Source organism: Notolepis coatsorum (assembly GCF_963971535.1).
Source record: "Notolepis coatsorum genome assembly, chromosome: 11".
Classification (NCBI taxonomy): domain Eukaryota; kingdom Metazoa; phylum Chordata; class Actinopteri; order Aulopiformes; family Paralepididae; genus Notolepis; species Notolepis coatsorum.
Genome location: NC_140175.1, coordinates 16,763,381 through 16,775,262, shown reverse-complemented (window position 1 = coordinate 16,775,262; position 11,882 = coordinate 16,763,381). Strand labels below are relative to the sequence as shown.

Genomic DNA, 11,882 nt, shown 5'->3' with positions numbered 1-11,882 from the left:
GGGACCCGCTGTCAGATGTGCGAGGACGGTTACCACGGCGACCCCCTTGGGCAGCAGGCGGGAGCGGCTGCGCGGCCGTGTGTGGCGTGCGGCTGCAGCGGCAACGTGGACCCCAACGCGGTGGGCGTGTGCCACCATGTGACCGGCCGCTGCCTGAAGTGCCTGGGGCACACGGAGGGCGACCACTGCCAACGCTGCCAGCGGGGTTACTATGGCGACGCCCTGGAGGAGGGCACAGCGGCGGGCCAGAAGTGCAAAGGTCAGCTAATAAGGGGGAGCTGGGTGGGGGTGGAGGGGGTGGGGGGGTTGGCCGTGAAATTTGTGGACATTTTATTATCTTTGGAGCAAGGCATGTCTACCATAACACGTGGAAAGGATTAATCCATTGACACTGAATATCTGCATTTATGTATAGATCTGTGCATGTTTGTGTGCACAGGTTTGTTTTTTATTTGTCACGTATGAAATACATTACAGTGAAATGCTTGGTTCTGTATGAGCCCCTGAGAATGTGCTTCATACAGTGAAAAAGTAAGTAAAAGAGGAATAACCCTATACAATATACAATATACAATATACAAACTAAAGTACAACCTAAGTACAATGAAGTAAAAATGCAGACAACGAGGTACAAAATGCAGACAATGAGGTACAAAAACTGTAAAAAAATGTGTAAGGCAAGGTGCAAATGCAAATGCGGTATGAATGTAGTGCAAATCTTTTTAATAAATATGATGTAGTGTTAAAGTGTCTAAAGTGAGTGTTAAGGTGAGTGTTTGTTTAAAGTAAGTGCGTGCATGTGGATGTGTGTGCATTGAGTGTAGATGGATGGGTCGATGGGTGTGTGTGTGTGTTGTGTGTGTGTGCGTGTGTGTGTGTGTGTGTGTGTGTGTGTGTGTGTGTGTGTGTGTGTGTGTGTGTGTGTGTGTGTGTGTGTGTGTGTGTGTGTGTGTGTGTGTGTGTGTGTGTGTGTGTGTGTGTGTGTGTGTGTGTGTGTGTGTGTGTGCGTGCGTGCGTGCGCCTGTGCCTGTGCCCGTGTAAATGGACTGCATTTATATATCACTTTTATCCAAAAGCTCTTCACAACTTATGCCTCACATAATTCACCCACTCACTCACACATTCACACACCGACGGTGATGATGATGGGTGACCGACGATGCGAGGTGCCAACCCGCTCATCGGGAGCAGTTAGGGGTCAAGTGTCTTGCTCAAGGACACTTCAACAACACGCTGCTGCCAGTCTACCTCCTGAGCCACTGTCGTGTGTGTGTGTGTGGTAGAGGTGTGTGTGTGTGTGCGTGTAGGTGTGGGTGCAAGCGCTCACGCGTGCAACTGCGTGTGACATTTTGTAGCGTGTCAGGTGGGTGGCAGACTGATCGCACACCCGGCAGGTTGACAGTTCTATCAGAGGTCCTTACTCCCTGACAGGAGGCACGACGGCGTCTCCTCCAGAGCGGCAAGGCACTCTCTCAGGGAGGAGAGGAGGGAGGGAGGGAGGGAGGGAGGGAGGGAGGGAGAGGAGAGGAGAGGAGAGGAGAGGAGAGGAGAGGAGAGGAGGGGAGAGGAGAGGAGAGGAGAAGAGAGGAGGGAGGGAGGGAGGGAGGGAGGGAGGGAGGGAGGGAGGGAGGGAGGGAGGGAGGGAGGGAGGGAGAGAGGGTGCTGCTGAAGTGGCATCAGAGTGTCTTTTAGACAAGCAGATTGTTGTGTTTACCCAGAGTCCTCCCTGCTGATGGAGACACAGCGGAGCAGCTGGGGCCTGAGCAGAGTCGGAGGCCGTCGCCGCGGCGGTTGTTTGCGACTCTTTTGGAGGGAAATGGCCCCCGTCCTTATTAAGTAACGTCAGTTAATCCGATCGTGGCCCCATGGAGTGTTAGAGAGTCCCTTTAGGCAGGAAGTATCATGGCCCCCGCGGAGTGTTAGAGAGTCCCTTCAGGCAGGAAGTATCATGGCCCCTGCGGAGTGTTAGAGAGTCCCTTTAGGCAGGAAGTATCGTGGTCCCCGCGGAGTGTTAGAGAGTCCCTTTAGGCAGGAAGTATCATGGCCCCGAGGAGTGTTAGAGAGTCCCTTTAGGCAGGAAGTATCATGGCCCCCGCGGAGTGTTAGAGAGTCCCTTTAGGCAGGAAGTATCATGGCCCAGAGGAGTGTTAGAGAGTCCCTTTAGGCAGGAAGTATCATGGCCCCTGCGGAGTGTTAGAGAGTCCCTTTAGGCAGGAAGTATCATGGCCCCCGCGGAGTGTTAGAGAGTCCCTTTAGGCAGGAAGTATCATGGCCCCATGGAGTGTTAGAGAGTCCTTTTAGGCAGGAAGTATCATGGCCCCCGCGGAGTGTTAGAGAGTCCCTTTAGGCAGGAAGTATCATGGCCCCCGTGGAGTGTTAGAGAGTCCCTTTAGGCAGGAAGTATCATGGCCCCCGTGGAGTGTTAGAGAGTCCCTTTAGGCAGGAAGTATCATGGCCCTGTGGAGTGTTAGAGAGTCCCTTTAGGCAGGAAGTATCATGGCCCCGAGGAGTGTTAGAGAGTCCCTTTAGGCAGGAAGTATCATGGCCCCAGAGGAGTGTTAGAGAGTCCCTTTAGGCAGGAAGTATCATGGCCCCGTGGAGTGTTAGAAAGTCCCTTTAGGCAGGAAGTATCATGGCCCCCGCGGAGTGTTAGAGAGTCCCTTTAGGCAGGAAGTATCATGGCCCTGCGGAGTGTTAGAGAGTCCCTTCAGGCAGGAAGTATCATGGCCCTGCGGAGTGTTAGAGAGTCCCTTTAGGCAGGAAGTATCATGGCCCCGTGGAGTGTTAGAGAGTCCCTTTAGGCAGGAAGTATCATGGCCCTGCGGAGTGTTAGAGAGTCCCTTTAGGCAGGAAGTATCATGGCCCCCGCGGAGTGTTAGAGAGTCCCTTTAGGCAGGAAGTATCATGGCCCTGCGGAGTGTTAGAGAGTCCCTTTAGGCAGGAAGTATCATGGCCCCCGCGGAGTGTTAGAGAGTCCCTTTAGGCAGGAAGTATCATGGCCCCGCGGAGTGTTAGAGAGTCCCTTTAGGCAGGAAGTATCATGGCCCCAGAGGAGTGTTAGAGAGTCCCTTTAGGCAGGAAGTATCATGGCCCTGCGGAGTGTTAGAGAGTCCCTTTAGGTAGGAAGTATCATGGCCCTGCGGAGTGTTAGAGAGTCCCTTTAGGCAGGAAGTATCATGGCCCCCGCGGAGTGTTAGAGAGTCCCTTTAAGCAGGAAGTATCATGGCCCCCGCGGAGTGTTAGAGAGTCCCTTTAGGCAGGAAGTATCATGGCCCCAGAGGAGTGTTAGAGAGTCCCTTTAGGCAGGAAGTATCATGGCCCCAGAGGAGTGTTAGAGAGTCCCTTTAGGCAGGAAGTATCATGGCCCCCGCGGAGTGTTAGAGAGTCCCTTTAGGCAGGAAGTATCATGGCCCCCGAGGAGTGTTAGAGAGTCCCTTTAGACAGGAAGTATCATGGCCCCGAGGAGTGTTAGAGAGTCCCTTTAGGCAGGAAGTATCATGGCACCGCGGAGTGTTAGAGAGCCCCTTTAGGCAGGAAGTATCATGGCCCCCGCGGAGTGTTAGAGAGTCCCTTTAGGCAGGAAGTATCATGGCCCCGAGGAGTGTTAGAGAGTCCCGTTAGGCAGGAAGTATCATGGCCTTGTGGAGTGTTAGAGAGTCCCTTTAGGCAGGAAGTATCATGGCCCCCGCGGAGTGTTAGAGAGTCCCTTTAGGCAGGAAGTATCATGGCCCCAGAGGAGTGTTAGAGAGTCCCTTTAGGCAGGAAGTATCATGGCCCCAGAGGAGTGTTAGAGAGTCCCTTTAGGCAGGAAGTATCATGGCCCCGCGGAGTGTTAGAGAGGCCCTTTAGGCAGGAAGTATCATGGCCCCCGAGGAGTGTTAGAGAGTCCCTTTAGACAGGAAGTATCATGGCCCCGAGGAGTGTTAGAGAGTCCCTTTAGGCAGGAAGTATCATGGCACCGCGGAGTGTTAGAGAGCCCCTTTAGGCAGGAAGTATCATGGCCCCCGCGGAGTGTTAGAGAGTCCCTTTAGGCAGGAAGTATCATGGCCCCGAGGAGTGTTAGAGAGTCCCGTTAGGCAGGAAGTATCATGGCCTTGTGGAGTGTTAGAGAGTCCCTTTAGGCAGGAAGTATCATGGCCCCCGCGGAGTGTTAGAGAGTCCCTTTAGGCAGGAAGTATCATGGCCCCAGAGGAGTGTTAGAGAGTCCCTTTAGGCAGGAAGTATCATGGCCCCAGAGGAGTGTTAGAGAGTCCCTTTAGGCAGGAAGTATCATGGCCCCGCGGAGTGTTAGAGAGTCCCTTTAGGCAGGAAGTATCATGGCCCCACGGAGTGTTAGAGAGTCCCTTTAGGCAGGAAGTATCATGGCCCTGCAGAGTGTTAGAGAGTCCCTTTAGGCAGGAAGTATCATGGCCCCCGCGGAGTGTTAGAGAGTCCCTTTAGGCAGGAAGTATCATGGCCCCTGCGGAGTGTTAGAGAGTCCCTTTAGGCAGGAAGTATCATGGCCCCAGAGGAGTGTTAGAGAGTCCCTTTAGGCAGGAAGTATCATGGCCCAGCAGAGTGTTAGAGAGTCCCTTTAGGCAGGAAGTATCATGGCCCCCGCGGAGTGTTAGAGAGTCCCTTTAGGCAGGAAGTATCATGGCCCTGCGGAGTGTTAGAGAGTCCCTTTAGGCAGGAAGTATCATGGCCCCATGGAGTGTTAGAGAGTCCCTTTAGGCAGGAAGTATCATGGCCCCATGGAGTGTTAGAGAGTCCCTTTAGGCAGGAAGTATCATGGCCCCAGAGGAGTGTTAGAGAGTCCCTTTAGGCAGGAAGTATCATGGCCCCAGAGGAGTGTTAGAGAGTCCCTTTAGGCAGGAAGTATCATGGCCTCCGCGGAGTGTTAGAGAGTCCCTTTAGGCAGGAAGTATCATGGCCCCCGCGGAGTGTTAGAGAGTCCCTTTAGGCAGGAAGTATCATGGCCCCTGCGGAGTGTTAGAGAGTCCCTTTAGGCAGGAAGTATCATGGCCCTGCGGAGTGTTAGAGAGTCCCTTTAGGCAGGAAGTATCATGGCCCTGTGGAGTGTTAGAGAGTCCCTTTAGGCAGGAAGTATCATGGCCCCACGGAGTGTTAGAGAGTCCCTTTAGGCAGGAAGTATCATGGCCCCCGTGGAGTGTTAGAGAGTCCCTTTAGGCAGGAAGTATCATGGCCCCGAGGAGAGTCCCTTTAGGCAGGAAGTATCATGGCCCTGCGGAGTGTTAGAGAGTCCCTTTAGGCAGGAAGTATCATGGCCCCCGCGGAGTGTTAGAGAGTCCCTTTAGGCAGGAAGTATCATGGCCCCCGCGGAGTGTTAGAGAGTCCCTTTAGGCAGGAAGTATCATGGCCCCCGCGGAGTGTTAGAGAGTCCCTTTAGGCAGGAAGTATCATGGGCCCCAGTGGAGTGTTAGAGAGTCCCTTTAGGCAGGAAGTATCATGGCCCCGTGGAGTGTTAGAGAGTCCCTTTAGGCAGGAAGTATCATGGCCCTGCAGAGTGTTAGAGAGTCCCTTTAGGCAGGAAGTATCATGGCCCCCGTGGAGTGTTAGAGAGTCCCTTTAGGCAGGAAGTATCATGGCCCTGCAGAGTGTTAGAGAGTCCCTTCAGGCAGGAAGTATCATGGCCCCCGTGGAGTGTTAGAGAGTCCCTTTAGGCAGGAAGTATCATGGCCCTGCGGAGTGTTAGAGAGTCCCTTTAGGCAGGAAGTATCATGGCCCCAGAGGAGTGTTAGAGAGTCCCTTTAGGCAGGAAGTATCATGGCCCTGCGGAGTGTTAGAGAGTCCCTTTAGGCAGGAAGTATCATGGCCCTGCGGAGTGTTAGAGAGTCCCTTTAGGCAGGAAGTATCATGGTATCTTGTAAAAAGTACAAGATAAGAGAAAATATATTGAAATTCAGGCGTCATAGATTTTACATTTTTAAAACGTATATCCTTTACAGATTACTGATGACCTGTTTTACAATTGTAATTAGTAATGTAATCTATTGGGATTACTCCAACTCAGCGTGATTGGAGGGTTACTATCATCATGGGAGTGACCGTGGCTAAGGAGATATAGAGCGGTCGTCTGGTAGTTGGGAAAGGTTCCTGGTTCGATTCCGGCTGCTCCCGGCAGTGTGTGTCGCAGTGTCCTTGAGCAAGACACTTAACCCCTTTAACTGCTCCTGATGAGCAGGTTGGCACCTTGCATGGCCACCTCCACCATCTGCGTTTGAATGTGTCAGTTAATGTGAGGCATAAGTTGTAAAGCGCTTTAGATAAAAGTGCAATCTAAATGCAGTCCATTTACCATTAACCATCATCATCTACAGTCACAGTTAACGTTATCTCAAGTGGTGTATAATGACCGTCAGAAATGTGTTTTCCGGGCGGCCGGGTAGCGCAGCGGACTAAGCGTCTGTCTACCACCACAGAGCCAGTGGGATCGAATCCGGCTGTGGTGCCTCCGGCTTGGCCGACCGTCCATACTGACACAGTTGGCAGTGTTAGCGGGTGGGAAGCCGGCGAGGGTGGGTCCTGGCCGTTGTAAACAGCGACTCCTACAGTTCGGTCGGGGGGCCTGCACAGCAAGGGAAGGATCTGGGAGAGGTAGTGCGATCCTTCCACACGTTACACTCTCCCAGTGAGAGTCCGCGCTGCCAGGTGAAAAGAAGCGGTGGGCTGGCTACACATGTGTCGGAGGAAGCACGTGATAGTCTCCGCCCTCCCGGACCGACGGTAGGGGGTAGAGTGCGCAACGACCAGGAAGGGGATTGGGAATTGGCATAACGACTAACATTGGGATGGGAGAAAAACGGAAAAAGAAAGGGGGAAAAAGATTTGTAATTTTTTTTTATAATAATGTGTTTTCCAAGAAGTAATACCTTGCTTTGTCAAAAGCATCTGTCGTCTCCCCCTTACTGTGCTTTTCTCTCTCTGTAACTGCAACTGATTACAGTTACCGTTGTGATTGATTAGTACTGATATGATCAGTGGCTTGGTTGAGCAGTGAAGAGTTCACCTCGAGGGCTGGAGAACAGAGAGACACAGAGGCAGAGTCACAGGGTTGTTCTGGAGTTTATTGAGTGTATCTATTATTAATACAATATGCCTCACACAGGGATTTATATATTTAGTACAAAGAAAAAGGAGACAGCACGCACGCTGCTCCATTATGGCAACATTATTTCATTTTGATTGATATTGAAAACACGATTACTCATTGATTTGAGAACATCAAGTGAGAATGAATTTGTTTTACCTTTCTTCTCGACCAAAGGCTGCCTTTCTGTCGTCTTCTACACAAGTTACTAAATACGTTACAAAACAACTGGATAAGCGTGCCGTGGCTCCTCCCTCCTCCCTCTGTGAAGGAAGGGTGCAAAATGCATAAATAACTTTGGCCACGCAGCAAAGTTAAATGTCATCGCGGTAAAGAAGGTCACGCAGTATAAGTCCCATATCTCACTATCCACGCGTGGGACCACTCCCAACGGGTTTTAACACCATTTAAAGTACCGTAATCCGGTTACACGCGATACGCTACTTGCCGCTCCAACCCCCGGTTCCGACTATGGTCAGGGGAGATGGATTGGCGTCGGGAAAGAGGGAGCAGGAGAGATAGAAGAGAGGGAGGGAGAGGGAGAGAGAGGGAGAGAGAGAGAGAGAGAGAGAGAGTCTCAATATAGGAGTAAGACGTAGAGTAGAGGCAGGGCGGCTACGTGGCGTAGTGGGCAAGGCGCTCGCCACGAAATCTGGAGACGCTGGGCTTGCCTGTTCGAGCCCAGCGCTCCACATTTGCTTTCAGTTTAGCTGGTCGTCCGTACTAATACACATTGGCCGTATTACGGGGAGGGAAACTGAAGGGTGGGGATCGGGCGTTGTGGACAGCGACTCCTACAGGTCGGTTGGTGCGCCTGCGCAGTAGAATCAGGAAGTGTCGGGGGCAGCGTGATCCTCCCACGCGTTACTCCTCGCCACTGAGATATCGAGCTGCGCAGGTGAAAAGATGCGACGGCTGTTACCTCAAGTACCGGAGGGGACTTGTGCTATGTATGACTTAGTCCACATTGCAGCCGGCTTGTGGGAGGCAAGAAACAGCGTTCGTGACAGGGGAGGGTTGAATTGGATGATACGAAATTGGGATGGGAGAAAATATAGAAAAAAATGGGAGAAAAAGTGGATAAAAAAAAAAGACGTAGAGTAGAGGCTTACTAGAGGAGTGAGGAGGGAGGGTGTAAACGCGGGTGGGGAAAAGTCCGGGCGACGAAAGAAGGAGAAAAGAGACAGAGAGAGAGAGGACACACGAGACAGATAAACGCCGCGGAGACGAGACGTCTCCATCCCCCGGTGTCCCCCCGTATAGAGTCCCCTGGGGGGCAGGCAGCCCCGGGCTGAGCTCCAAACGACCCGACATCCATGAGTCTTCCCCCGGCGCTGCGCTCCTCTCCTCCTCCGTCTCGCTCTCTTGAGTTACGGCCCGGTCCGGAGAATTACGGCCGACGCGCCGTCGACACTATTCAGCTAAATAGATGGAGGTGTCTGTCTGTCTGCCAGGAGGTGTCTGCCTCCGTCCCACACACACACACACACACACACACACACACACACACACACACACACACACACACACACACACACACACACACACACACACACACACACACACACACACACACACACACACACACACACACACACACACACACACACACACACAGCACCGGTGATGGAGGCTCCGTCTGCCCCTCTCTGCCAGGGCCCAGGGGCGTAGGAGAGAGAGGTGGAGCCCTGAGAGGAGACTCCCATTTCAGCCGCGATGAAACGTTGGGCAGAGAGATGAGTCATTGACGGTTCACGGTTATTATTATCATTTAGATTAGATTAGATTAGATTAGATTAGATTCAAATCTAGTGTCATTATACGGCACAAGTACAGTACAACGGAGATAAGTTTGGCATCCAACCAGAGTGCAAATGTAGAATGTATACTGTACATACCAGAATGTATATCCCGGACCATATTTTATTCTTTATTCTTATTTCTATCTTATTCGTTTTTGACTACCTAAATGTTTACTGTTTACTGAGTGATTTGTGGTGCTGAATTTCCCTCTGGATAAATAAAGGATTTCTATTCTATTCTATTCTATTCTATTCTATTCTATTCTATTCTATTATATTCGACTATATTCTACTCTACTATATTCTATTATATTCTATGCTACTCTATTCTACTCTATTCTACTATATTCTACTCTATTCTATTCTATTCTATTATATTATTTTTTTTATCTTTTTCTCCTCCTATTTTTCTGTATTTTCCTCCCATCCCAATTTTAGTCGTTATGCCAATTCCCCCCTCCCCTTCCTGGTCGTTGCGCACATGTGCCCCCCACTGGTCGATCTAGGGAGCCCTGAAGTCTATCACATGCTTCCTCCGATACATAGGAGACAGCCAGCAGCCTCTTTTCACCTGGCAGCGAGGACTCTCACTGGTGAGGTGTAACGTGTGGGAGGTCACACTACCTTCACCATTTCCCTCCCTCGTTGTGCAGGCGCCCTGACCGACCTGTAGGAGTCGCTGTTTACAACGACCAGATTACCACCCACCGGCTTCCCTCCCGCTGACTCTGCCAATTGTGTCAGTATGACGGCCGGCCAAGCCGGAGGCACCGCTGACAGCCGGATTCAATACCAGTGTATCTGCGGTGGTAGACAGACGCTTAGTGCGCTGCGCTACCCGGCCGCTATTCTATTCTATTCTACTCTATTATATTCTATTCTACTCTATTATATGCTACTCTATTCTACTCTATTCTATTCTACTCTATTCTACTCTATTCTACTCTATTCTATTCTACTCTATTCTACTCTATTCTACTCTATTCTATTCTACTCTATTCTATTCTACTCTGTTGTATTCTATATTCTTTGACAGTTGCGTCTGTAAATAACCGCTCTGTAGCTTCTGGAAGATGGAACTTTGTTCTCTACATCTCTCTAATTGACCTGGTTCTCTTGTGGCCGTGGTCCTGGTTCTCCTGGTCCTCCAGCGTGCAGCTGCAGCGCTGCAGGGACGTCCGGGCCGCCGGAGGAGTGTCACCCCCAGACAGGGAGCTGCCGCTGCCTCGCTCACGTCACCGGCCGGGACTGCAGCCACTGCGACGTCGGCTTCTTCAACCTGGAGCGCGGGACAGGCTGTGAGGGGTAAAGAGGACCCCCCCTCCCCCCCCCGGCAATAACAATGTGTTGTAATTAAGGCTGTCAAAGTTAACGCGTTAACGCACAATTCTTTTAACGCCACACATTTTTTTGCGCAACATTAACGTTTAAAAAATAAAATGTAATCATTTAAAAAATATATAAGAGAGAGGGGGGGGAAATGTGACAAGTTCCTAACGTTTTCTTTCCCCTATTATTTCATGCACACTTTATTCATTGTTTTAAATAATTATTTTCTTTTAAGTTATTTTGTGCATCACTCTGTTTTGAATTTGATGCAAATGTTCCATGCATGAGGGTCATCCTTTTGTGTTAAATGGCTGCATAAAGCAAGCATTTGTTGACTCCCATGTTGATAAGAGTATTAAAAACTTGAAAAAGATCTGTTTCAGGTAGATATAGAACAGATAGAAAATATGCGATTAATTTGCGATTAATCACAAGTTAACTATGGACAATCATGCGATTAATCAGAATAGATATTTGAATCGATTGACAGCCTTAGTTGTAATGGATATGATTACCCACCAAACCAAATATGAGGTGATTTCATTCTGTCCCTTGTCATGCCCCCCCCCCAGGTGCAGCTGTGATCCGATGGGCTCGTCCTCCGAGGCGTGCCACCCGGTCTCGGGGCAGTGCGTGTGCCGGGCGGGGGTGGAGGCCAGGTCCTGCGACGCCTGTCGCCCCGGCTTCTTTGGGTTCTCGTCGCGAGGCTGCAGAGGTACTGGTTTAAAGGCCTACTCCACGATCCACATGTAAACACACTGGGTAGCCCCACCACCAACATTTTTTATTTTATTTTTTATTTTATTTTGTATTTAACCTTTATTTAACCAGACAGGAACACGTTCTTATTTACAATGACGGCCTGGCGAGAGGACAAAAGGGCCTCTCGAAGGGTAACAGGGAAAGGGGACAAACATTTTATGAAATGAAATAAAATAGAAAAGAAACAGACATCACAGAGGTAAAGGGAAATCATTAAAACACACATCAAACAAACAACCAAATAAAATGACACGGTATGTAATACAGGAAGCAGAACAAACACATTACAGTTAAAAGGCTGGGTGACAGTAGCAGGTGTGTGTGTAAACAACTCTGTGATAGAGTCCTTAAAAGTAGTGCAGGGGATCAATTTATCCATTTCCAAGTCTTTTGCATCTTGTTCCAACTGCTGGGAGCAGCAAATTGGAAGGAGGGTTGACTGAAGGAAGTGTTAACAAGGGGAACATCTAGCGAGATACGGTGAGCAGCTCCGGTGTTACAGGGAGTAGATGACCATTTTAACAAGTGTATCATATAAGGAGGGGTCAGACCAAGGAGGGTTTTGTAAATGAGGGTAAGCCAATGAATGATCAGCATATGGATCTGGTGGTACTGCCTTAACCTAATTCGGAGAGGCGTAGATCCTTTGGCTGTGACAATAGCCAGGATTGAAACCAACCAGGTGGAACTTTATAAAAAGGCTCGCTGTCTACCACTCTGACGAACAATCGAGCTCAAAGGCCATTCTGGAGAGACTCGTTGTCTACCACTCAGATGAACAATCGAGGTCAAAGGCCATTCTGGACATTGCGCAGGAAATTAAGGTCGTGATATATCGTGATTAAACTAAATTGGAGCAGCATTTGAGCAGCAAATTGGTCACTGCTGCCTGCTGCAGT

At 50.2% G+C, this 11,882-nt stretch overlaps 1 protein-coding gene across 1 annotated transcript in view; it reads left to right on the top strand.

The window, feature by feature from the left end:
• The window catches only part of lamc3 (laminin, gamma 3), a 183,066-nt gene that overhangs the window by 124,028 nt on the left and 47,156 nt on the right, over positions 1-11,882 (top strand). Inside the window, 3 exon segments of the mRNA XM_084324803.1 lie at positions 2-259; positions 10,044-10,197; positions 10,794-10,936. Of these exon segments, the coding sequence (XP_084180929.1) occupies positions 2-259; positions 10,044-10,197; positions 10,794-10,936 (555 nt within the window).